This window comes from Electrona antarctica, assembly GCF_951216825.1.
Source record: "Electrona antarctica genome assembly, chromosome: 9".
Taxonomy (NCBI): Eukaryota; Metazoa; Chordata; class Actinopteri; order Myctophiformes; family Myctophidae; genus Electrona; species Electrona antarctica.
In genome coordinates, this window is record NC_136790.1 from 57,846,862 (window position 1) to 57,874,859 (window position 27,998).

The 27,998-nt window shown below is 43.9% G+C and overlaps 1 protein-coding gene and 2 long non-coding RNA genes across 3 annotated transcripts; 2 read left to right on the forward strand and 1 right to left on the reverse strand.

The window, feature by feature from the left end:
* Positions 1-3,413: 3,413 nt before the first annotated feature.
* On the reverse strand, positions 3,414-6,965 carry LOC306929673 (uncharacterized protein). The gene is made up of 2 exons (XM_079510296.1): positions 6,863-6,965; positions 3,414-4,864 (listed from the first exon to the last, which is right to left on the reverse strand). Exons 1-2 carry the CDS (start codon positions 6,885-6,887, stop codon positions 3,756-3,758), a joined length of 1,134 nt encoding a protein of 377 aa, XP_079366422.1. The 5' UTR covers positions 6,888-6,965; the 3' UTR covers positions 3,414-3,755.
* A 211-nt stretch (positions 6,966-7,176) lies between these two features.
* Positions 7,177-13,854, forward strand: LOC306929631. The gene is made up of 5 exons (XR_013790816.1): positions 7,177-7,343; positions 8,980-9,097; positions 10,857-11,006; positions 11,357-11,422; positions 11,721-13,854. It is a non-coding gene; the product is annotated as an uncharacterized lncRNA (long non-coding RNA).
* Positions 13,855-19,453: 5,599 nt separating this feature from the next.
* Positions 19,454-27,068, forward strand: LOC306929193. The gene is made up of 5 exons (XR_013790760.1): positions 19,454-19,653; positions 21,356-21,473; positions 23,270-23,419; positions 24,211-24,276; positions 24,569-27,068. It is a non-coding gene; the product is annotated as an uncharacterized lncRNA (long non-coding RNA).
* Positions 27,069-27,998: the final 930 nt, after the last annotated feature.

The following is a 27,998-nucleotide window of genomic DNA, read 5'->3' on the forward strand; positions in this document are numbered from 1 at the left end:
AGGGCAAACAGGCCAGCGGTTACACAGCAGAGTCAAGGTGAGTTGTAATAGGGCCCCATATATATTCAAATGTTGCTATGCTATCTTGGCCGTTGCAACGCAACCTCTCCAAATGTATCAATGATATAAATTCATTGAGCCATTTAGAGAAACAGGGCACAATGGGTGTCTTCCATTCAGTTAATATAATTAGTTTAGCTACTAATGTACCGAGCATCAGCGTCTGCTGTGTAGTGCATGGCAGCGCGAGGGAGGCATCAGAGCAGCCGAAGAGGGCAGCTAGAACATCAGGAACAATGTTAATACAGTATACTCTTGAGTACCATGCAAAAATATTTTTCCAGAAAAAGACAATCTTTGGACAGGACCAGAATGTGTGGCCCAGAGTGCCCTTGGAGATGTTGCATCTACCACATATGTCAGAAACAGCTGAGTACATTTTGTTCATTTTGACTTTTGAGTAATGTAGTCTATGGATGACTTTAAACTGGATGAGTTGTAATCTAGAATTGACTGAACCAGAATGGATCCTCCTTAACCCCTCGCTCCATATCTCATCTGACAGCTCCAGGCCAATATCCTCCTCCCAGGCAGCCTTTATATGGTTTGTTGATGGAATAGATAGTTTGGAGAATAGTGAGACAAATTTTGAGACAAGTTGTTTGGAGTTGGGAGAGAAAATACTTCTTTCAGCTCAGAAAATTATGCGAATTGATTGTTTATATATAGATCTGAAAATGTGGTCAGGCCCTTGTCCTTCCAAAGAGCAAAGTCTGCATCGGTCTGAGATGGAATGAAGTTGTGATTATAACATATAGGAGAGTGTACAGACAGATTGGGAACGGAAAGTACCTTCTTTACTTGTTTCAAGATTTTAATTGAGTTTCTCAGTACGAAATTGTCTACCAATAGATGCACTGGCAACTCTTTTGAGGAGAACAGGAGAGCTGAGAACTGTGGCAGCGGTGGCCGAACGGATTGCGGAGCGGTCTTGATACCGGAAGGTCGCCAGTTCGAATCAGCGGTCCTACACGTTCAAATTACCACCGCTGAAGTGCCCTTGAGCAAGGCATTGAACCACTACCATGAAATGTTCTATGAGCAGGGCCTGGCTGGAAACAAGTTCTTGAGCTTAGCCCAGATACCCTGGGTAAATATAGTAACTTTGCTTTTGCTTTGCTTTGCTTCTGAAAGAGAGCTGCCCTTCACTGCCTGGGATTCAAACTGGAGCCATTTAGGGGTATCTACGGATGATTGAGGGAGCTGGTCCTGCCAATAAATTAACGCTTCAAGATTGGTGGCCCAGTAGTAGTGTTGAAACACAGGGAGGGAAAGCCCCCCCATTTGTTTGGGTTTCTGCAAGTGGTTCTTTGAGATACGGTTAGCTTTGTAACGCCAAATAAAATACATTATTATTGAATCGATTTTTTTAAAGAAGCTTGATTGGGATGTTTTGAAATAAATACATAAACCTGGGGAGAGAAACCATCTTGATGGCGTTCACGCGCCCTATCATTGATAGCGGCAGGGTTCTCCAATGTTCGATATCTGCTTTAAGTTTATCTATTGAGGAATAAAGTTATATTTAAAGAGCAACTTTGGCTTCAATGGGATGGATAAACCCAGGTATGTAAACTGTTCTGTAGCGATCTTAAATGGGAGGGAGTCAAGATATGACTGCTCCAAATTATCAGTAAGAGGAATAAATGCGCTTTTTTGCCAGTTGATAGAGTAGCCCGACAGCTTACCGAAATATTTAATTAAGGAGAGAAGCGGAGGGAAGGGTGAGGCTGGATCCATCATCAAAATTAATAAATCATCGGCGTAAAGCGATAATTTACATTCCACGCTCCCAACCGTTATTCCTTTGATGTCAAGATGCTTTCTTATACAAATAGCGAGCGGTTCAAGCATTAAATTGAACAGAAGAGAGCTCGTGCAACAACCCTGTCGCGTACCGCGTTGCAACCTGAACGATAAAGATTTATTACCGTTAGTCAAAATGGAGGAGGTGGGGGCTGCATAGAGCATCTTGATCAGATTAAAAAATGAGTCACCAAATCCGTAATGTCTTAATGTGACATGCATATATCTCCAATCAATCTGATCGAAGGCCCGCTCCGCGTCAAGAGATAGAACTACAGGTTTGTCATTTGATTTGTATTTAGAATACATTATATTGAATAATCTGCGAGTATTAAAAAAAGAAAATCTACCGGACATAAAACCATTTTGATCCTGGTGAACGAGAGATGACATGTGTCTGGTAAGCCTAGTTGAGACCATTTTCGCGACCACCTTTTGGTCAAAATTTAGAAGGCTGAGCTTAGAAATGTACTAGTGCTTACATTGGACTACACAATGTACTAGTGCTTACATTGGACTGGTGCTACATGGACTACACAATGGACTAGTGCTTACATGGACTACACAATGTACTAGTGCTTACATGGACTACACAATGTACTAGTGCTTACATGGACTACACAATGGACTAGTGCTTACATTGGACTACACAATGGACTAGTGCTTACATGGACTACACAATGCACTAGTGCTTACATGGACTACACAATGTACTAGTGCTTACATTGGACTACAAAATGTACTAGTGCTTACATTGGACTACACAATGTACTAGTGCTTACATTGGACTACAAAATGTACTAGTGCTTACATTGGACTACACAATGTAGTAAATAATGTTCAGCAACTACAGACTAAAGACAATACATATTTATATATAATTAATGTAGTAATGTTCAGCAACTACAGACTAAAGACAATACATATTTATATATAATTAATGTAGTAATGTTCAGCAACTACAGACTAAAGACAATACATCATTATCTGTAGTCAGGTCACGGAGGCAACAGCTCCACCAGAGAGCTCCAGACTTCCCTCTCCAGAGCAACATTAGTGACTTCCTCCTGGGGGATCCCGAGACGTTCCAATTTGAGCCAGAATCATGCAGCACTAAATATGCCATCAAAACCACGACAAATGTGTTCTTATTGTTCTGCCAGTAACATAGCCGCAGCTAGGAATAAGAAAGGATGAGAAAGATCACACCTGTGTGAAGTGAGGGGCGCTAATATATTAAAGTCTATCTCATGTTGATCAGGTGATGTAATGGTGATGTAAAACAAAAGGTGCAAACACAAACAATAATGACGTAATGAGGGACAATATGACGTAATTGCCAATGGCGTTTTTAAAACAAACATTGAACTAAAAACAAACATTAAACCTGTAGGCCTATATAGGAGGGGCTAGCAAGTATTTGGAATTCTTGTACACAAAGAAATAAGTATTAACAGAAAAACAAACTTTATTGTTATTGTCAAAGTTTGCTATCTATGTGTTGTCATTGTCATGAATTAATACATTATTACATGTAATTTGCAGTGGACACAGATATCACGTACCAATTACTCAGACAACTTTGGGGGAAAGAAAAGAAGAAATCACACCCGTGTGAAGTGAGGGGCACTCTTATCATCGTACGTCATCATGACGTAATGTTTGTTAGGACAAAATAGCGATTTGCCTGTCCACATATGACGTAAATTCTTCTTTGTGTTAGGACAAGAATCTACACTATAGCTGAATATAGGAGGGGCTAGCGCCCCTCAAAAAAACATGTGTTACAGACTGAATTCCAGGCTGTGTTACCGTTTCTGCCCTGTACCAAATCCCCATTGTCTTCATGAGCGCATTTTAACCAAAACATTTGCCAACAAACTGTCAAACTAAAGTTCCCCACCGCCCGAATGAGTCCTCATGTGTGCTTTCAGGTTACCCATGTGGCCGAAGCCTTTGCCACACACTGCACAGCTAAAGGGTTTTTCCCTCGTATGGGTCCTCATGTGCGACGTCAGATGAGCCATCTGACTACAGCCTTTGCCACAGACCGTACAAACAAAGGGTTTTTCTCCTGTGTGAGTCCTCGCGTGCTGTTTTAGGTCATCCATTCGACTACAGCCTTTACCACAGACCGTACACGTGAAAGGCCTTTCCCCCGTGTGCGTCCTCTCGTGTGTTTTCAGATTGCCCATGTGGCGCCAGCTTTTGCCACAAACCGTACAGGTAAAGGGTTTCTCCCCGGTGTGAGTTCTCATGTGTTTGTTCAGGTCGCCCATGTGAACGCAGCCCTTGCCACAGACGCCGCACGTGAAGGGCTTTTCGCCCGTGTGCGTCCTGGCGTGTTGCTTCAGGTTACCCATCTGACCGTAGCTTTTGCCACAGACCGTACAAGTGTACGGCTTTTCCCCCGTATGAGTCATCGCGTGCCTCTTCAGATGCCCCCGTCGTTTAAACGTTTTGCCACACTCGGCACAGCCGAAGCTTTTGTTTTTCCCGTCCGCGTTCCGTGTGTTCAGCGCGTTTGAAGCCGACGGATCTTGCCCGGTCTCCTCGCGTGCATCGCTGTCTTCGGTGTCGGATTCGGAGCGGCGCGACGTCGAAGAGAGGAGCTGCTCGTCGCTCGTCGACTGCTGCGAGCCGACCCAGTACTTTATATACGCTGCTGTTCTCATGTGTTTGGTCGAGGTGCTGGCTGGCTCCGTCTCTCTGTTTTCATCTTCTTCTTCTTCACTCGTCCACGTTGACCCTTCAGCCTCCTCTGGTGTTTCTAGCAACTCCTCCTGTTCCTCTTTAATCTGTGGAGGTTGTGGTTCCTCCTGGACCAGCCTGGAGCTCCTCTCCTGCTGTTGTGGAGGTTGTGGTTCGTCCTGGACCAGCCTGGAGCTCCTCTCCTGGTGTTGTGGAGGTTGTGGTTCGTCCTGGACCAGCCTGGAGCTCCTCTCCTGGTGTTGTTTAGGGGGAAAATCCTCTTCACACACAGGGAGACGCAGGAAGTCTAGAAAATAGATACGAGAGAAAACCATTAAATATAGACCATACATGGGCAACTGGTGGCGCAGGGGCCACATGCGGCCCCCACCATCACTTAATGTGGCCCTCAGGTTAATAGCACAATACTGATAAATGATTTATTTTAGCTAATTACTAGTATTTAAATGTTGTCTTTTTTATGTCCAATGTATTAATAATTATTTCATAAAGCCAACATAACTAAACTCAGCAACAAAAGTTCGGAAACTTAACTTTGGTCCATTATTTCTCCACTTTTATAATACAAATTGGTGTTGTATTTTATATCATTTCAATCGTTGATTAGTCACCTGTACAACCAGGTATAGATTGTAAGGATCAGGCGTTCGTAGAATGAGCAACACAGCTGAACGTGTAGGCAGCGCCTCCAAAAAAAAGTGGTTGGTATTCAACCCTTTGCTAGTGTAACGCCCGGAATTCGAACTCGGGTCTCCCGTGTGAAAGTCCAACATCTTAACCACTACACCAAAGGGATATCCCTCTAGACCGGGGGAGATATTAGACTGTTGAGGCCATCAGGCAGAGCCTCTGAGCCACTCTGCTTAGTGGATTGGATGATTGCACTCTCCCACAGTAATAAGGGGGGAAAAACATATTGGCCATTTTTACACTTTATACATTTTTCACTCAGTATTAGGGAACTCTGTAGCGGGAGGAAGATCCAAAAGCAGCGAAAACCCCGACCGGGTTAACGGTGGCGGAGATTAGCTGTTAACAGACGGACGGACGCGCGCACACACACGCATGCACATGCACACGCACACACAGTCACAGACACGCAAAACATACTCTCTCCCCATGCCGTCGGCCTGGTGGAGACAAAAATCACCGATCTACAAGCTCACAACGTGTTGCAGCGCGCCGCGTCGTGAGCTTGTAGATCAGCCAACTCGTTGTTTGTGATATTGTTTTTTTATTTTTTGGTTTCAGGATTTTATTAAATGTGTTTATTATGTTTAACTTGTAAGTCTGATCATGTGTGACTGAATGTCAAATGAAATCAGGCTTAGCTTATAATATCATCTTAATAATTAGTGCTGCCATCTCCATCTGTGAGACACATTTTACCTCGTTAATTAATTAAAACATTTGACCTCTTTTATTAATCATTTTACCTCCAATGTATTAATCATTTTACGTCATGAATTGATTGACAATGTTATCCACAGTATGCAGAATGACTACAGTTCAAAGAGCTCAATACACAAACTACTAGGAGGATAAAACCAGACAAGGCACTATAAGACTTGTTTACATCAGGGTCCTCATTCCTAGAAGTTTATTGTTGATCATGTTTACCTATATTGTTGTTTCTATAGTTTATTAAACATTATGTTTACCTCTCTCTTTCTCTTTCTGAGACTTTTGATTGATTGAAATATTTATTAACAGTTTGCAGAATTACAGAACATTTCAAGCACAAACTCAATACAAAGACTGTTAACTGTGAGTGGACGACCCAATAAAGCATTACACTTGTTTACAAGAGGGTCCACCTTGTTCAATTCATCAAAACATTTAGAGACAAGAGTACAAATATACTTCTACATAGACAAAGAACAGAACAGGAATTCATCATAATGGAGGTAAAAAGGGAAAATAAACATATACAGTGAGGGGAAAAGGGGGGGCGGTGGGGGGATTCAGATTTTACGGGGGCCAGTTTCGAATTGCAGCCGTCCGTAGGTGCCCTTTGAGAGCAGTTTTGAAGGAGTCAAGGGATTCACATGTCTTAATGACAAATTGTTGTTTATCTAGTTTATTAAACATTATTTTTACCTCTCTCTCTCTTTCTGAGACATATTGTTGTTTGTATAGTTTATTAAACATTATGTTTACCTCTCTCTCTCTCTTTCTGAGACATATTGTTGTTTCTCTAGTTTATTAAACATTATGTTTACCTCTCTCTCTCTCTTTCTGAGACATATTGTTGTTTCTCTAGTTTATTAAACATTATGTTTACCTCTCTCTCTCTCTTTCTGAGACATATTGTTGTTTCTCCGCAGCTCTTTGTTTCCATGAAGAAATACAACGACTAAAACTAAACTACACGCACTGGTGTTGTACTTCCGGGTTTCGCGTGTCACACGCATGCGCAGTGAAGGAGTCTGTCACTTTCCTCAGTGACGGTGACACATCTCGTCCACCAGGTGGCAGGTGGAAGGCTACAACTCTGGGTGTATGTCTGGATGCTGATGTAATGCGCATGCGCATGACTCTGTGGGCAGCCTTCCATTCCATTCCACGGTGGAACAACAACAGCAACCGGCTGAGGAGGTTACATGCTACATGCTAATGCTACATGCTGATGCTGCTACATCATGACGTCTCCTTCAGAGAAACGCGTCCAGTCCGTTAGGAGGTCCATTAATGACCACATGACGTCACTGGGAGCGGACATACTGGACATATTAAAGCAGCATCATGGGGATGACGTCATTGAGGTAAGGGGGAATCGGAACGACCGTCGCCCATAATCCATAACCCAGGACCAGGTCGCCATGAAACCTTCGGGTATCCCGCCTGTACGGTCGGACTCGGGTGGACCCCCAAAGTCCGGCGAGGACCCTAACCCTAACCCAACCATCCACCATGCAAATACACGACGATGAGAGAGAGAGAGAGAGAGAGAGAGAGAGAGAGAGAGAGATGGGGGATGGGGGAGGGGAGGACGTTTGATGCCTGTTGTGTTTTACAGAACAAAAGAGAGAGAGAGGTCTCTCTCGACTCTCGCTCAGCAAATATCCATACATACATACAGCTGCAACATAACAGTGTTTTATTGGCATATATCTAAATGACGGAGCGGTTGCGCAAAGACACTGTTTAATGCAATTTATTTGTGCGAGTTATAAGTATTTTTTGTTGAATTACTCATGACAAAGTTGTGGGTGGCGATGGCTCAGGGGTAGAGTGACTGGATGGTAACCGCAAGGTTGCCAGTTCGACCCCGGGCTCCCCCAGAGTTGGTGTCGAAGTGTCCTTGAGCAAGACACTGAACCCCTAATTGCTCCTGATGTGCTGGTTGGTGCCTTGCATGGTTTCTGCCGCCATCGTTGTATGAATGTGTGTGTGAATGGGTGAATGTAATGCACAGTCTATGTAAAGCGCCTTGGATAAAGGTGCTATATAAATGCACCAAAGTCAACAGTATGTATATCCATAAAATAAGCAAGCAGCACGCGCAGACAATACACTAGTTATTTCTTTCAATCATTAAAGGACCAAGCAGTCCTGAAAGGACATGGTCCTTTATTGTTATTGTTAGTTTTTTTCTTCTCCTTTTCCTTCCGCCAAAAATAGCAGTTCTGGCTGAACCGTGCAGTCGTTTTTTTTTGGGAAATATGGTAGAGGGCCATGCCAAAGGTGAGAATGCGAAGCCCACAACCATTGGCCAAAGGGTGGCGCTATAGCACTCAATTGAAAATGCAAACTTTGACCACGCATAGCTCATGAACCGTTTGACTGTCGGCAATAAAACTTTGATACACATATGCGTCTCCTCATGCCGAACAAGTGTACTTTTGACCTCTGACCTCTAGATCACCCGCCATTTTGAATTATATGAAAATTCATTAAAATGCATCTCCTCCCAGGATCTTTGATGAAAATGCACGCAAAGTTCTACATGTGAACTTTGGACCTATACGGACATGGGAAAGTATAGTACGTTATTTTAAGTGAAAAAATTAAGGAATTCTTCTGTTGTCCTTAATACATACATGCAGCGTCATATGCTTTTGCAACTTTACAGTATGGTAGAGGGTCATGCATAAATTGCACTGAAACAAGCCTTAAAAAAACACATTAATTGTCATCATAAACACTGAATGATTCTGCTGTTAAAAATAGAACAACTGATTGTGTCTCGATAGCACAGTAGGTAGAGCTACCGCCTTTGGAACAGAAGTTCATGGCTTCAAATCTGGGCACTGCCAACTCAGACGATTAGCTTGGTTTGCTGCTGCAAGTTTGCTGGAAGTCCTGCAGGGAACTGATGGTTAGGTAAAGTTAGCTTAGTTGTGGCAAATCTGCAAAAAACAATGCTTACATCTATCTATCTATCTATCTATCATCAAGGTGTTGGTGTTGCAGCGCCTCAGTGTGGTCGCTCAGTGGATGTGCAGCCTGTTCCACAGGGAGATGGAGACACTGCTGGAGGAGTCTGACACCAGCAAACTACGCAAAGTACACACAGGTACACAACACCTGCCTCTACACAACACCTGCCTCTACACAACAACAAACTAACACAACAACAAACTACACAACACCTGCCTCTAGTCTACACAACACCAAACTACACACTGCAGGTTGGTATCAGTGTTGATTTCGTCGACCAAAACCCCTTTTTTCCCACTGACAAACTAATTAAAGGGGCTTTACAGGTTTTTCCTTAACCCATTTTGGTGTTAGCATTATGTTATGCTTTAGCTATTGAAAAATAGCAGATCTACAAGCTCATAGCGCGCCACCGAGTGGCGCGCTATGAGCTTGTAGATCTGCTATTTTTGAAAAATCAAAGAACGACTGACATAGAAACATAGCTTTTTCAGAAAACTGTCAGGATGTAGAAGACATTTTTAGAATCTGATCTCAGGTCAAAACAGGTTAAACAAACATGTGTGGGTGTGATTTTATTTGTATCCGTCCGGATCACACTGGCCTGATGGGAACCAATCCCAGGCCTTCCTCCTGATCACACGGGCCTGTCGGGAACCAATCCCAGGCTTTCCTCCTGATCACATGGGCCTGTCGGTAACCAATCCCAGGCCTTCCTCCTGATCACATGGGCCTGTCGGGAACCAATCCCAGGCCTTTCTCCTGATCACATGGGCCTGTCAGGAACCAATGCCAGGCTTTCCTCCTGATCACACGGGCCTGTCGGGAACCAATGCCAGGCTTTCCTCCGAGGTGGAAAGTCTGGTGAAAATGTGTGTTTTGATCGAATGCTTTATTAACCCATTTTGACCTGAGATCAGATTCTAAAAATGTCTTCTACATCCTGACAGTTTTCTGAAAAAGCTATGTTTCTATGTCAGTCGTTCTTCGATTTAAAAAAAATAGCAGACCTACAAGCTCATAGTGTGCCACTCGGTGGCGCGCTATGAGCTTGTAGATCTGCTATTTTTCAATAGCTAAAGCATAACATAATGCTAACACCAAAAGGGGTTCCCGCCCAAAATGGGTTACAGAGGAACATTTTACAATGATTTGTTATTAGCTTTCGTCTCCAATCGCCCATCGTCTGTCCAAAAATCATAGATGGACAATATATTCGTTTTATTAAAGTAAAGTGAGAAAAGCTAGCTCACTGCTGGTCGCAAAAAAGACAGATCTACAAGCTCTCGAGGCGTCACGTCCTGCCTGTTCGCTACGTGTTGAGAGCTTGTAGATCTGTTTGTTTTTGCAGCGCCCGTGTCGGGGTAACAACATAAGATCAATATATTCCCCCCCCCCCAGTGTGGATTCTGGTGTTACTCTATATTATTTCACCCATTTAGACAAATGTCTTCTAAATCCTGACAGTTTTCTGAAAAACCCCATGTTTCTATATCAGTGGTGCTCAAACTATTTCATGTCAAGGACCCCCAGAATTATATGTAAGTGGCCGCCGACCCCCATCTGAAAATACGTTCCAACTTAAGGACCCCCCAGAAGCAAATATTTGAGTTAAAAACGTGCGCTCTGAAAGAATATATATTCAAAAATTTGTGCCACATTGTCACAATCTTTGTGACGCTACGAGCTTGTAGACTCATCCAAATCACGATTGCCGATATATTCGTATCGTCACCCAGCCCTACCCCTAACTACTCCTGATGAGCAGCTTGGTGCCTTGCATCATAGACATAGAACGGTAGATGCCTCCTGCCGTCGTTAATGGCAATTATTTTTGCCACAATAATCTTGACGTGTATTTAATCTTCATGTGGTTCTATCCCTGGTTTCCCCAGAGCACCACAGGGGGAGCTCTACGGTATCTGGAAAGAAGAACATGGCCCCCAAAAGACGCCCAACGTTGTCAGAGGAACAGCCAGAGACGGAGGAGGGACGCGGACTGCCTGATGCGACGGTCCAAGCTGTGGTGAAGTTGTACAGGATGGGTATGTAGTGTTTTAATGATTTACTGGTAGTAGGGTGTAGATCAGAGGCGTAATAGGATACAACAGTACGTCCTCCCGGTGGGGGCTCCTCACTGGCAGGTGAGCCAGTAGGATACAACAGTACGTCCTCCCGGTGGGGGCTCATCACTGGCAGGTGAGCCAGTAGGATACAACAGTACTTTCCTCCCGGTGGGGGCTCCTCACTGGCAGGTGAGCCAGTAGGATACAACAGCAGTGACAACACACAGAAAGGCATAATGAGAAAAAGGCATATAGATAGATAGATAGACAGATAGAGTATATATGAATGCAAGTAACATTCCTGTTTCTCTGTCTCTCTCTATGTGAAGGTGGAGAGAACAGCGTTTGGGATGTTTCTCAGGGAGAGCCCGGTACGAGCATACAGGAACCAACAGGTATGGAACTAAGTCAATGGCTACAGCAGTCAGTGGTGCTCAATGACAACTTGTATTGTTGTTGTTTTTTTCTCGTTATTTTTGGGCCTTTTATTGATAGATATACAGTAGACTGACAGGAGATAGAACAAAAAGGCCAGAAGCTAAACCCAGCGAGATATACATCTGTCAAGTCAATGTGTGCATGGCTTCCAGGCTTCATAAACAGGGTTGCGCGCCAGAACACCTTGTCTAGGTAGACTGAATAATTCTCATTGACAAGATTTAATGGTTTTCTCTCGTTGTACTTCATGACCAGACTTCCTTGACCTCCCTGTGTGTGAAGAGGAGTTTTCCGGGAGGAGATCCAGTCTGGTCCAGGAGGAGCATCAACCTCCTCCACACATTAAAGAAGAACAGGAGGATGAGCCACTTCACAGCCCAGACCAGGCTGATGGGTCAACGTTCACAGTAACAGTGGAATATGATGATGATGATGATGATGATGATGATTATGATGATGATCATGATGATTATGAGCCTGTAGCCGGCACCTCAACTGAACACATGAAAACTCTCGCTGACGTACAGGACCATGGAACACGGTCCTCTACACGGTTGCGATCTGGAAAATTGCAACCGAGTGTGATGAGTGATGAGCAGCTCAAAGAGTCGTCGTCAGCAGCAACTAGGTCAACGAGGAGCCGCACGCAAAAGACAACGTTTGATTGTACAGAGTGTGGAAAAACATTTAGACAAAGCTATGAACTTAAACGACACACGAGTACCCATAAAGGTGCGAAAAAACGCTATATTTGTACCGTTTGTGGGAAAGATTGTCGTAAAAGTAGTCATCTAAAAGAACACATGTTGATCCATACGAGGGAAAAGCCCTTAAATTGTACAGTTTGTAGCCAAACCTTTCGTCAAGGGAGTAGTCTAAACAGACACATGCTGGCTCATAAAAGGGAAAAGCCCTCCAAGTGTACAGCTAAGACCTTCAATTGTACAGTTTGTAGCATAGCCTTTAGCCAACGGGGTAATCTAAACATGCATATGAGGACTCATAGAGGGGAAATACCCTTTACTTGTGCAGTTTGTAGCAAAGGCTGGTATGGACTGTATCAGCTAAAGTTACACATGAGGACCCACACAGGGGGAAAACCCTTTAAATGTACATTGCGTGGCAAAGACTTTAGTGGCCAGAGATACAGAAAGAGCCACACTGGGAAAAAGCCCTTTACTTGTACTGTTTGCAGCAAAGCCTTTGGTGTTAGAAGTTCTCTATCCCTACACATGAGGACTCATGCAGGGGAAAGGCCCTATCTGTGTACAGTTTGTGCCAAAGGCTTTGGCGCAATGAGTACTCTAAGATTTCACATGCTGACGCATTCTGGGGAAAAACCCTTTACTTGCACAGTTTGTAGCAAAGCCTTTATTGTGAGAAGTAACCTAACCAGACACATGATGACGCATACTGAGGAAAACCCAGTTACTTGTTCAGTTTGTGGCAAAGGCTTTAAAGGCCGGTCTGCTTTAAAAGTGCTAACCAGACACTTGATGACCCACACGGGGGAAAAGCCCTTTACTTGTGCAGTCTGTGGCAAAGTATTCAAACAAAATGAGGCGCTAGCAGTTCACTTAAGATCACATACAGGAGAAAAACCCTTCAAATGTACAGTTTGTGGCAAAAGCTTTAGTGACCCGAGTGTTCTAAGAAGACACAGAAAGAGCCACACAGGGAAAAAGCCTTTTAGTTGCACAGTTTGCAGCAAAGCCTTTGGTGAAAGAAGTATTCTAACCGTACACATGAGGACTCATACAGGGGAAAGGCCATTTCTGTGTACAGTTTGTGGCAAAGACTTTGGCGCAAGGAGTAGTCTGAGATTTCACACGATGAGGCATACTGGGGAAAAACCCTTTACTTGCACAGTTTGTAGCAAAGCCTTTATTACGAGAAGTAAGCTTATCAGACACATGAGGATTCATACAGGGGAAAAGCCTCATACAGGAGAGAAGCCCTTTCTGTGTACAGCTTGTGGCAAAGTCTTTGTCACAATGAGTGTTCTAAAAGTGCACATGAAGACACATAGTGGAGGAAAACCCGTTACTTGTTCAGTTTGTGACAAAGGCTTTAATAGCCAATCTGTTTTAAAAGTGCACATGATGACACATACTGGGGAAAAACCCTTCACTTGTACAGTCTGTGGCAAAGTATACAGACAGAAAAACGCACTAGAAATTCACACACGGACACATACAGGGGAAAAGCCCTTCAAATGTATGGTTTGTTCCAAATGCTTTACAAATGGCGGCTATCTAAGAGAACACAAAATGACTCATACTGGCGAGAAACCTCATCCTTGTACAGTTTGTGGTAAAGGCTATCGTCGAAGGGCTGAACTTGACAGACACATGAGGATTCATACAGGGGAAAAGCCTCATACAGGAGAGAAGCCCTTTCTGTGTACAGCTTGTGGCAAAGTCTTTGTCACAATGAGTGTTCTAAAAGTGCACATGAAGACACATAGTGGAGGAAAACCCGTTACTTGTTCAGTTTGTGACAAAGGCTTTAATAGCCAATCTGTTTTAAAAGTGCACATGATGACACATACTGGGGAAAAACCCTTCACTTGTACAGTCTGTGGCAAAGTATACAGACAGAAAAACGCACTAGAAATTCACACACGGACACATACAGGGGAAAAGCCCTTCAAATGTATGGTTTGTTCCAAATGCTTTACAAATGGCGGCTATCTAAGAGAACACAAAATGACTCATACTGGCGAGAAACCTCATCCTTGTACAGTTTGTGGTAAAGGCTATCGTCGAAGGGCTGAACTTGACAGACATATGAGGACTCATACAGGGGAAAAACCTTTTAGTTGCTCAATTTGTAGCAAAGCCTTTGGTTCAAGACGTAATCTGAAGGAGCACATGAAGACTCATACAGGGGAAAAGCCCTTTCTGTGTACAATTTGTGGCAAAGGTTTTTGTCAAAGATGTGCTCTGACCAGACACATGAGGACTCATACAGGGGAAAACCCTAAGGCCTTTCTGTGTACAGTTTGTGGCAAAGACTTTGGTGCAACCGATAGTCTAAAAACGCACATGATGTCACATACTGGGGAAAAACCAGTTACTTGTCCATTTTGTGGCAAAGGCTTTACTAGCCAGTCTGCTTTAAAAGGGCATGTGAGGATTCACAAAGGGGAGAAGCCCTTTATTTGTACAGTGTGTGGCAAAGCTTTCAGACAAAGGACTGCGCTATCAATTCACTCAAGGACACATACAGGAGAAAAACCCTACAAATGTACACTCTGTTTCAGAGGCTTTAGTAACGGGAGTGATCTACGCAGACACAAAATGACTCACACCGGGGAGAAGCCTTATACTTGTATAATTTGTGGTAAAGGCTCTAGTCGAAGCGTTGACCTTAAAAAACATATGAGGATTCATACAGGGGACAAACCCTTTACTTGTTCCATTTGTAGCAAAGCCTTTGTTTCAAGAAGTGCTGTAAACGCGCACATGAAGACTCATACAGGGGAAAAGCCCTTTCTGTGTACAGTTTGTGGCAAAGACTTTTCTCAAAGAGGTTCTCTAGCCCGACACATGAGGACTCATACAGGGGAAAAACCCTTTCCTTGTTTAATTTGTAGCAAAGCCTTTCGTTCAAAAGGTACTCTAGATGATCACATGAAGACTCACACGGGGGAAAAACCCTTTACTTGTTCAGTTTGTAGCCAAGCCTTTATTCAAAGAAGTGCTCTAGCCAAACACATGAGGACACACACGGTGGGAAAACCCTTTAGCTGTTCAGTTTGTGGCAAAGGCTTTGGTCAAAAGGTTGAGCTACAAAAGCACATGAGCACGCACCCTGAGGGAAAACCCTTCAAATGTGCAGAATGTGACAAAGGCTTTAGTCAAAGATGTGAGCTCAAACGACACAAGAGGAGCCACACAGATACATGAGCCGGAAGAGAACCCGCCTCGATGTAAATAGACTAGAAGAAGAAAGAATGCATTTATCTTCGATTATTTTCACAGATTGCGTTTTTGGTCAAAATGAGCTTTATTCAACGGACCATGACTTAAAATTAAAACGTTGATCGCGTGAAGTTGCAACATTTATTTTGTGTAGTTGCAACATTTTAGTTTAAAGGGTTCCAGGTGGTCCCCAGCTAAATGATGGAGAGTTGGTAACCAAATGGACCCTTAGATTTTTTACTTTTAAGAGTGTAAAATTAACAAGAGTGACACTATTGTTAAACATCTGCATTACTTAATTTACAAGAGCTCTAATCAATTAGAGAATGTAGAATAATTATTTTGATCATTTGCCTGTTATCTCTCCTAATGGTACCAACATCAATACAGCATGGCTAGTGGACAAAATATTATTCAACAACAACAAAATATTGTTGTGTCTGAGAGACTAAATGTCATCAAACGGTGGTCCGTGGCTCAAATGGGTCTGAGAGGCTAAATGTCATCAAACGGTGGTCCGTGGCTCAAATGGGTCTGAGAGGCTAAATGTCATCAAACGGTGGTCCGTGGCTCAAATTCCGAATAAAGAACAGCCCTTGATATAAAAATAGTTGACACGTGACAACACACAGCCAAAAGGTTTATCATTCTGACAATATCACTGTGACCAAGTAATGTTCATGTTGATTTCTCATTATCTTGTGTTGAAGTTATTTCAGAATTTTGTGTATGGAATGTATTTCCACTTGTAGTCTCTCTATAATCATCCACGGATTTGAATGCATTTAACATGATGGAGTTCACAATGCTTATTACTTCTGTATTATTACTTACCTAATGTTATTGTCTGCAGCTCGTTACTGATAGAACAATTTGCGTCAGTCCTCCTGTGCACAATTTGTGCAGATTAACACATTGTGTGCCCACACAACACTTTAAAAAAAAAAAAAACAGGGTGCCCACCTTTTTTACATATTTTTTTTTTATAAAAACCAAAAAGAAAAAAAAAGAAAAACGTCTTGGGCACCACATAGCAGTAATTCCAAGGACGTCTGTGGACGTCTTGGGCACAAGCTGTTTAACCCATTTTGGGCGGGATAATGTTAGCATTATGTTATGCTTTAGCTATTGAAAAATAGCAGATCTACAAGCTCATAGCGCGCCACCGAGTGGCACGCTACAAGCTTGTAGGTCTGCTATTTTTGAAAAATCGAAGAACCACTGACATAGAAACATAGCTTTTTCAGAAAACTGTCAGGATGTAGAAGATTATTTTTTAATTTTGAGGTCAGGCCTAAATGGGTTAATATAATAACAGATACAGTAAGATCTTGATTTCAGTTTGTTCTAACAGAGCTTTTCACTTTGTTCTTGTATGTATTGTTTCTTGAAGGCAAAGACCTCTTAATTCTGTAATTCCAGTTTCAAATAAAGGCTTTCTGCAACATTAAGTAATGGTTTTCATCGTGTCACAAATCACTGGTAGCAAAATTCTTTTCAAAGGGAACGGGGCGGTTTGGTGGAACGGGGCGGTTTGGTGGAACAGGGGGGTTTGGTGGGAATGGGGTGGTTTGGTGGGAACGGGGTGGTTTGGGGGAACGGGGTGGTTTGGGGGAACAGGGCGGTTTTATGGGATCGGGGCGGTTTGGTGGGAACGGGGTGGTTTGGGGGAACGGGGCGGTTTGGTGGGAACGGGGCGGTTTGGGGGAACGGGGTGGTTTGGTGGGAACGGGGCGGTTTGGGGGAACGGTGGTTTGGGGGAACGGGGCGGTTTGGTGGGAACGGGGCGGTTTGGGGGAACGGGGTGGTTTGGTGGGAACGGGGCGGTTTGGGGGAACGGTGGTTTGGGGGAACGGGGTGGTTTGGTGGGAACGGGGCGGTTTGGGAGAACGGTGGTTTGGGGGAACGGGGTGGTTTGGTGGGAACGGGGCGGTTTGGGGGAACGGTGGTTTGGGGGAACGGGGTGGTTTGGTGGGAACGGGGCGGTTTGGGGGAACGGTGGTTTGGGGGAACAGGGTGGTTTGGTGGGAACGGGGCGGTTTGGGGGAACGGTGGTTTGGGGGAACGGTGGTTTGGGGGAACGGGGTGGTTTGGTGGGAACGGGGCGGTTTGGGGGAACGGTGGTTTGGGGGAACAGGGTGGTTTGGTGGGAACAGGGCGGTTTGGGGGGAACGGTGGTTTGGGGGAACGGGGCGGTTTGGTGGGAACGGGGCGGTTTGGGGGAACGGTGTTTTGGGGGAACGGTGTTTTGGGGGAACGGGGCGCTTTGGTGGGAACGGGGCGGTTTGGGGGAACAGGGTGGTTTGGTGGGAACGGGGGGATTTGGTGGGAACGGAAAAAATAGGGTTGAGTGGAATGCCTCAACATGGTAATTGGTAGTGGATGGTACTAGAAACTGTTTGAGATATTGTGGATAGTTGAAGTGTATACATTTAAAAATAAACTGGGTCCAATGCCGCTGTCTTCTTATAGTGAGAGAGGGCAACTCAAGATTTTCATACATAGTACAATGGTGAGTTGTAAAAGGACAACCTAAGATAAATCTGCAAAGTTTGTTGTAAACTATATTGAGACTATTCAAATTGGATTTAGATGCGGTTTGATACACGACATCGGCATAATCAAATATGGGTAAAATATGCGAGTGTCTTGCTGTGCTGTGAAATAATGAAATGTACCCATTCTACATACTGTGAAATATAATGAAATGTACCCATTCTACATACTGTGAAATATAATGAAATTTAGGGGAGAACGGGGTAAGATGAACCACTTTTTGCTTAAGTTGTCCTGGAAGCAAGGCAAAATGAGATGGCAGTACAATCTACCCATTATTTCAGGATGTCTTCTATCAATTGAAATGATGAGTAAGCATCTATGACAAAGGGCCATCATGGCCATGACAATATGACCTATTTAAAAAAAGTGGTCATGTGGCTCAATTTGCCCCAGGTAAGGGGTAAGTCCCGACTTGCCCCCAAGTCGAGGGGCAAGTCAAACCACATGATATTTTAATGTTAAAAGCTTAAACTTGAACAGATAATGTATTCACTATATTGAATATAATGGGTCCTCATTCCTAGAAGTTTATTGTTGATCATGTTTACCTATATTGTTGTTTCTATAGTTTATTAAACATTATGTTTACCTCTCTCTTTCTCTTTCTGAGACTTTTGATTGATTGAAATATTTATTAACAGTTTGCAGAATTACAGAACATTTCAAGCACAAACTCAATACAAAGACTGTTAACTGTGAGTGGACGACCCAATAAAGCATTACACTTGTTTACAAGAGGGTCCACCTTGTTCAATTCATCAAAACATTTAGAGACAAGAGTACAAATATACTTCTACATAGACAAAGAACAGAACAGGAATTCATCATAATGGAGGTAAAAAGGGAAAATAAACATATACAGTGAGGGGAAAAGGGGGGGGGGGGGGGGGCGGTGGGGGGATTCAGATTTTACGGGGGCCAGTTTCGAATTGCAGCCGTCCGTAGGTGCCCTTTGAGAGCAGTTTTGAAGGAGTCAAGGGATTCACATGTCTTAATGACAAATTGTTGTTTATCTAGTTTATTAAACATTATTTTTACCTCTCTCTCTCTTTCTGAGACATATTGTTGTTTATATAGTTTATTAAACATTATGTTTACCTCTCTCTCTCTCTTTCTGAGACATATTGTTGTTTCTCTAGTTTATTAAACATTATGTTTACCTCTCTCTCTCTCTTTCTGAGACATATTGTTGTTTCTCTAGTTTATTAAACATTATGTTTACCTCTCTCTCTCTCTTTCTGAGACATATTGTTGTTTCTCCGCAGCTCTTTGTTTCCATGAAGAAATACAACGACTAAAACTAAACTACACGCACTGGTGTTGTACTTCCGGGTTTCGCGTGTCACACGCATGCGCAGTGAAGGAGTCTGTCACTTTCCTCAGTGACGGTGACACATCTCGTCCACCAGGTGGCAGGTGGAAGGCTACAACTCTGGGTGTATGTCTGGATGCTGATGTAATGCGCATGCGCATGACTCCGTGGGCAGCCTTCCATTCCATTCCACGGTGGAACAACAACAGCAACCGGCTGAGGAGGCTACATGCTACATGCTAATGCTACATGCTGATGCTGCTACATCATGACGTCTCCTTCAGAGAAACGCGTCCAGTCCGTTAGGAGGTCCATTAATGACCACATGACGTCACTGGGAGCGGACATACTGGACATATTAAAGCAGCATCATGGGGATGACGTCATTGAGGTAAGGGGGAATCGGAACGACCGTCGCCCATAATCCATAACCCAGGACCAGGTCGCCATGAAACCTTCGGGTATCCCGCCTGTACGGTCGGACTCGGGTGGACCCCCAAAGTCCGGCGAGGACCCTAACCCTAACCCAACCATCCACCATGCAAATACACGACGATGAGAGAGAGAGAGAGAGAGAGAGAGAGAGATGGGGGAGGGGAGGACGTTTGATGCCTGTTGTGTTTTACAGAACAAAAGAGAGAGAGAGGTCTCTCTCGACTCTCGCTCAGCAAATATCCATACATACATACAGCTACAACATAACAGTGTTTTATTGGCATATATCTAAATGCCGGAGCGGTTGCGCAAAGACACTGTTTAATGCAATTTATTTGTGCGAGTTATAAGTATTTTTTTGTTGAATTACTCATGACAAAGTTGTGGGTGGCGATGGCTCAGGGGTAGAGTGACTGGATGGTAACCGCAAGGTTGCCAGTTCGACCCCGGGCTCCCCCAGAGTTGGTGTCGAAGTGTCCTTGAGCAAGACACTGAACCCCTAATTGCTCCTGATGTGCTGGTTGGTGCCTTGCATGGTTTCTGCCGCCATCGTTGTATGAATGTGTGTGTGAATGGGTGAATGTAATGCACAGTCTATGTAAAGCGCCTTGGATAAAGGTGCTATATAAATGCACCAAAGTCAACAGTATGTATATCCATAAAATAAGCAAGCAGCACGCGCAGACAATACACTAGTTATTTCTTTCAATCATTAAAGGACCAAGCAGTCCTGAAAGGACATGGTCCTTTATTGTTATTGTTAGTTTTTTTCTTCTCCTTTTCCTTCCGCCAAAAATAGCAGTTCTGGCTGAACCGTGCAGTCGGTTTTTTTTGGCCATGCCAAAGGTGAGAATGCGAAGCCCACAACCATTGGCCAAAGGGTGGCGCTATAGCACTCAATTGAAAATGCAAACTTTGACCACGCATAGCTCATGAACCGTTTGACTGCCGGCAATAAAACTTTGATACACATATGCGTCTCCTCATGCCGAACAAGTGTACTTTTGACCTCTGACCTCTAGATCACCCGCCATTTTGAATTATATGAAAATCCATTAAAATGCATCTCCTCCCAGGATCTTTGATGAAAATGCACGCAAAGTTCTACACGTGAACTTTGGACCTATACGGACATGGGAAAGTATAGTACGTTATTTTAAGTGAAAAAATGAAGGTTTTATGAGCCAATGAAAATTGCCGTTTTGTGAAAATTCTTCTGTTGTCCTTAATACATACATGCAGCGTCATATGCTTTTGCAACTTTACAGTATGGTAGAGGGTCATGCATAAATTGCACTGAAACCAGCCTTAAAAAAACACATTAATTGTCATCATGAACACTGAATGATTCTGCTGTTAAAAATAGAACAACTGATTGTGTCTCGATAGCACAGTAGGTAGAGCTACCGCCTTTGGAACAGAAGTTCATGGCTTCAAATCTGGGCACTGCCAACTCAGACGATTAGCTTGGTTTGCTGCTGCAAGTTTGCTGGAAGTCCTGCAGGGAACTGATGGTTAGGTAAAGTTAGCTTAGTTGTGGCAAATCTGCAAAAAACAATGCTTACATCTATCTATCTATCTATCTATCTATCTATCTATCTATCTATCTATCTATCTATCTATCTATCTATCTATCTATCTATCTATCTATCATCAAGGTGTTGGTGTTGCAGCGCCTCAGTGTGGTCGCTCAGTGGATGTGCAGCCTGTTCCACAGGGAGATGGAGACACTGCTGGAGGAGTCTGACACCAGCAAACTACGCAAAGTACACACAGGTACACAACACCTGCCTCTACACAACACCTGCCTCTACACAACAACAAACTAACACAACAACAAACTACACAACACCTGCCTCTAGTCTACACAACACCAAACTACACACTGCAGGTTGGTATCAGTGTTGATTTCGTCGACCAAACCCCTTTTTTCCCACTGACAAACTAATTAAAGGGGCTTTACAGGTTTTTCCTTAACCCATTTTGGTGTTAGCATTATGTTATGCTTTAGCTATTGAAAAATAGCAGATCTACAAGCTCATAGCGCGCCACCGAGTGGCGCGCTATGAGCTTGTAGATCTGCTATTTTTGAAAAATAAAAGAACGACTGACATAGAAACATAGCTTTTTCAGAAAACTGTCAGGATGTAGAAGACATTTTTAGAATCTGATCTCAGGTCAAAACAGGTTAAACAAACATGTGTGGGTGTGATTTTATTTGTATCCGGATCACACTGGCCTGATGGGAACCAATCCCAGGCCTTCCTCCTGATCACACGGGCCTGTCGGGAACCAATCCCAGGCTTTCCTCCTGATCACATGGGCCTGTCGGTAACCAATCCCAGGCCTTCCTCCTGATCACATGGGCCTGTCGGTAACCAATCCCAGGCCTTCCTCCTGATCACATGGGCCTGTCGGGAACCAATCCCAGGCCTTTCTCCTGATCACATGGGCCTGTCAGGAACCAATCCCAGGCCTTTCTCCTGATCACACGGGCCTGTCGGGAACCAATGCCAGGCTTTCCTCCGAGGTGGAAAGTCTGGTGAAAATGTGTGTTTTGATCGAATGCTTTATTAACCCATTTTGAGCTGAGATCAGATTCTAAAAATGTCTTCTACATCCTGACAGTTTTCTGAAAAAGCTATGTTTCTATGTCAGTCGTTCTTCGATTTAAAAAATATAGCAGACCTACAAGCTCATAGTGTGCCACTCGGTGGCGTGCTATGAGCTTGTAGATCTGCTATTTTTCAATAGCTAAAGCATAACATAATGCTAACACCAAAAGGGGTTCCCGCCCAAAATGGGTTACAGAGGAACATTTTACAATGATTTGTTATTAGCTTTCGTCTCCAATCGCCCATCGTCTGTCCAAAAATCATAGATGGACAATATATTCGTTTTATTAAAGTAAAGTGAGAAAAGCTAGCTCACTGCTGGTCGCAAAAAAGACAGATCTACAAGCTCTCGAGGCGTCACGTCCTGCCTGTTCGCTACGTGTTGAGAGCTTGTAGATCTGTTTGTTTTTGCAGCGCCCGTGTCAGGGTAACAACATAAGATCAATATATTACCCCCCCCCAGTGTGGATTCTGGTGTTACTCTATATTATTTCACCCATTTAGACAAATGTCTTCTAAATCCTGACAGTTTTCTGAAAAACCCCATGTTTCTATATCAGTGGTGCTCAAACTATTTCATGTCAAGGACCCCCAGAATTATATGTAAGTGGCCGCCGACCCCCATCTGAAAATACATTCCAACTTAAGGACCCCCCAGAAGCAAATATTTGAGTTAAAAACGTTCGCTCTGAAAGAATATATATTCAAAAATTTGTGCCACATTGTCACAATCTTTGTGACGCTACGAGCTTGTAGACTCATCCAAATCACGATTGCCGATATATTCGTATCGTCACCCAGCCCTACCCCTAACTACTCCTGATGAGCAGCTTGGTGCCTTGCATCATAGACATAGAACGGTAGATGCCTCCTGTCGTCATTAATGGCACTTATTTTTGCCACAATAATCTTGACGTGTATTTAATCTTCATGTGGTTCTATCCCTGGTTTCCCCAGAGCACCACAGGGGGAGCTCTACGGTATCTGGAAAGAAGAACATGGCCCCCAAAAGACGCCCAACGTTGTCAGAGGAACAGCCAGAGACGGAGGAGGGACGCGGACTGCCTGATGCGACGGTCCAAGCTGTGGTGAAGTTGTACAGGATGGGTATGTAGTGTTTTAATGATTTACTGGTAGTAGGGTGTAGATCAGAGGCGTAATAGGATACAACAGTACGTCCTCCCGGTGGGGTCTCCTCACTGGCAGGTGAGCCAGTAGGATACAACAGTACGTCCTCCCGGTGGGGGCTCATCACTGGCAGGTGAGCCAGTAGAATACAACAGTACTTTCCTCCCGGTGGGGGCTCCTCACTGGCATGTGAGCCAGTAGGATACAACAGTACGTCCTCCCGGTGGGGGCTCCTCACTGGCATGTGAGCCAGTAGGATACAACAGTACGTCCTCCCGGTGGGGGCTCCACACTGGCATGTGAGCCAGTAGGATACAACAGTACGTCCTCCCGGTGGGGGCTCCTCACTGGCATGTGAGCCAGTAGGATACAACAGTACGTCCTCCCGGTGGGGGCTCCACACTGGCATGTGAGCCAGTAGGATACAACAGTACTTTCCTCCCGGTGGGGGCTCCTCACTGGCAGGTGAGTCAGTAGGATACAACAGTACGTCCTCCCGGTGGGGGCTCCTCACTGACAGGTGAGCCAGTAGGATACAACAGTACGTCCTCCCGGTGGGGGCTCCTCACTGGCAGGTGAGCCAGTAGGATACAACAGTACGTCCTCCCGGTGGGGGCTCCTCACTGGCAGGTGAGCCAGTAGGATACAACAGCAGTGACAACACACAGAAAGGCATAATGAGAAAAAGGCATATAGATAGATAGATAGACAGATAGAGTATATATGAATGCAAGTAACATTCCTGTTTCTCTGTCTCTCTCTATGTGAAGGTGGAGAGAACAGCGTTTGGGATGTTTCTCAGGGAGAGCCCGGTACGAGCATACAGGAACCAACAGGTATGGAACTAAGTCAATGGCTACAGCAGTCAGTGGTGCTCAATGACAACTTGTATTGTTGTTGTTTTTTTCTCGTTATTTTTGGGCCTTTTATTGATACAGTAGACTGACAGGAGATAGAACAAAAAGGCCAGAAGCTAAACCCAGCGAGATATACATCTGTCAAGTCAATGTGTGCATGGCTTCCAGGCTTCGTAAACAGGGTTGCGCGCCAGAACACCTTGTCTAGGTAGACTGAATAATTCTCATTGACAAGATTTAATGGTTTTCTCTCGTTGTACTTCATGACCAGACTTCCTTGACCTCCCTGTGTGTGAAGAGGAGTTTTCCGGGAGGAGATCCAGTCTGGTCCAGGAGGAGCATCAACCTCCTCCACACATTAAAGAGGAACAGGAGGATGAGCCACTTCACAGCCCAGACCAGGCTGATGGGTCAACGTTCACAGTAACAGTGGAATATGATGATGATGATGATGATGATGATGATGATGATTATGATGATGATCATGATGATTATGAGCCTGTAGCCGGCACCTCAACTGAACACATGAAAACTCTCGCTGACGTACAGGACCATGGAACACGGTCCTCTACACGGTTGCGATCTGGAAAATTGCAACCGAGTGTGATGAGTGATGAGCAGCTCAAAGAGTCGTCGTCAGCAGCAACTAGGTCAACGAGGAGCCGCACGCAAAAGACAACGTTTGATTGTACAGAGTGTGGAAAAACATTTAGACGAAGCTATGAACTTAAACGACACACGAGTACCCATAAAGGTGCGAAAAAACGCTATATTTGTACCGTTTGTGGGAATGATTGTCGTAAAAGTAGTCATCTAAAAGAACACATGTTGATCCATACGAGGGAAAAGCCCTTAAATTGTACAGTTTGTAGCCAAACCTTTCGTCAAGGGAGTAGTCTAAACAGACACATGCTGGCTCATAAAAGGGAAAAGCCCTCCAAGTGTACAGCTAAGACCTTCAATTGTACAGTTTGTAGCATAGCCTTTAGCCAACGGGGTAATCTAAACATGCATATGAGGACTCATAGAGGGGAAATACCCTTTACTTGTGCAGTTTGTAGCAAAGGCTGGTATGGACTGTATCAGCTAAAGTTACACATGAGGACCCACACAGGGGGAAAACCCTTTAAATGTACATTGCGTGGCAAAGACTTTAGTGGCCAGAGATACAGAAAGAGCCACACTGGGAAAAAGCCCTTTACTTGTACGGTTTGCAGCAAAGCCTTTGGTGTTAGAAGTTCTCTATCCCTACACATGAGGACTCATGAAGGGGAAAGGCCCTATCTGTGTACAGTTTGTGCCAAAGGCTTTGGCGCAATGAGTACTCTAAGATTTCACATGCTGACGCATTCTGGGGAAAAACCCTTTACTTGCACAGTTTGTAGCAAAGCCTTTATTGTGAGAAGTAACCTAACCAGACACATGATGACGCATACTGAGGAAAACCCAGTTACTTGTTCAGTTTGTGGCAAAGGCTTTAAAGGCCGGTCTGCTTTAAAAGTGCTAACCAGACACTTGATGACCCACACGGGGGAAAAGCCCTTTACTTGTGCAGTCTGTGGCAAAGTATTCAAACAAAATGAGGCGCTAGCAGTTCACTTAAGATCACATACAGGAGAAAAACCCTTCAAATGTACAGTTTGTGGCAAAAGCTTTAGTGACCCGAGTGTTCTAAGAAGACACAGAAAGAGCCACACAGGGAAAAAGCCTTTTAGTTGCACAGTTTGCAGCAAAGCCTTTGGTGAAAGAAGTATTCTAACCGTACACATGAGGACTCATACAGGGGAAAGGCCATTTCTGTGTACAGTTTGTGGCAAAGACTTTGGCGCAAGGAGTAGTCTGAGATTTCACACGATGAGGCATACTGGGGAAAAACCCTTTACTTGCACAGTTTGTAGCAAAGCCTTTATTACGAGAAGTAAGCTTATCAGACACATGAGGATTCATACAGGGGAAAAGCCTCATACAGGAGAGAAGCCCTTTCTGTGTACAGCTTGTGGCAAAGTCTTTGTCACAATGAGTGTTCTAAAAGTGCACATGAAGACACATAGTGGAGGAAAACCCGTTACTTGTTCAGTTTGTGACAAAGGCTTTAATAGCCAATCTGTTTTAAAAGTTCACATGATGACACATACTGGGGAAAAACCCTTCACTTGTACAGTCTGTGGCAAAGTATACAGACAGAAAAACGCACTAGAAATTCACACACGGACACATACGGGGGAAAAGCCCTTCAAATGTATGGTTTGTTCCAAATGCTTTACAAATGGCGGCGATCTAAGAGAACACAAAATGACTCATACTGGGGAGAAACCTCATCCTTGTACAGTTTGTGGTAAAGGCTATCGTCGAAGGGCTGAACTTGACAGACATATGAGGACTCATACAGGGGAAAAACCTTTTAGTTGCTCAATTTGTAGCAAAGCCTTTGGTTCAAGACGTAATCTGAAGGAGCACATGAAGACTCATACAGGGGAAAAGCCCTTTCTGTGTACAATTTGTGGCAAAGGTTTTTGTCAAAGATGTGCTCTGACCAGACACATGAGGACTCATACAGGGGAAAACCCTAAGGCCTTTCTGTGTACAGTTTGTGGCAAAGACTTTGGTGCAACCGATAGTCTAAAAACGCACATGATGTCACATACTGGGGAAAAACCAGTTACTTGTCCATTTTGTGGCAAAGGCTTTACTAGCCAGTCTGCTTTAAAAGGGCATGTGAGGATTCACACAGGGGAGAAGCCCTTTATTTGTACAGTGTGTGGCAAAGCTTTCAGACAAAGGACTGCGCTATCAATTCACTCAAGGACACATACAGGAGAAAAACCCTACAAATGTACACTCTGTTTCAGAGGCTTTAGTAACGGGAGTGATCTACGCAGACACAAAATGACTCACACCGGGGAGAAGCCTTATACTTGTATAATTTGTGGTAAAGGCTCTAGTCGAAGCGTTGACCTTAAAAAACATATGAGGATTCATACAGGGGACAAACCCTTTACTTGTTCCATTTGTAGCAAAGCCTTTGTTTCAAGAAGTGCTGTAAACGCGCACATGAAGACTCATACAGGGGAAAAGCCCTTTCTGTGTACAGTTTGTGGCAAAGACTTTTCTCAAAGAGGTTCTCTAGCCCGACACATGAGGACTCATACAGGGGAAAAACCCTTTCCTTGTTTAATTTGTAGCAAAGCCTTTGGTGCAAAAGGTACTCTAGACGATCACATGAAGACTCACACGGGGGAAAAACCCTTTACTTGTTCAGTTTGTAGCCAAGCCTTTATTCAAAGAAGTGCTCTAGCCAAACACATGAGGACACACACGGTGGGAAAACCCTTTAGCTGTTCAGTTTGTGGCAAAGGCTTTGGTCAAAAGGTTGAGCTACAAAAGCACATGAGCACGCACCCTGAGGGAAAACCCTTCAAATGTGCAGAATGTGACAAAGGCTTTAGTCAAAGATATGAGCTCAAACGACACATGAGGAGCCACACAGATACATGAGCCGGAAGAGAACCCGCCTCGATGTAAATAGACTAGAAGAAGAAAGAATGCATTTATCTTCGATTATTTTCACAGATTGCGTTTTTGGTCAAAATGAGCTTTATTCAACGGACCATGACTTAAAATTAAAACGTTGATCGTGTGAAGTTGCAACATTTATTTTGTGTAGTTGCAACATTTTAGTTTAAAGGGTTCCAGGTGGTCCC

Excerpts from the sequence above, each read along its gene's own strand:
- LOC306929673 (XM_079510296.1), bottom strand. The coding sequence starts at position 6,887 with ATGTCTCAGAAAGAGAGAGAGAGAG. Across the intron at positions 4,865-6,862 it reads TCAGAAAGAGAGAGAGAGAG|ACTTCCTGCGTCTCCCTGTG; the intron begins GTAAACATAATG and ends TCTATTTTCTAG.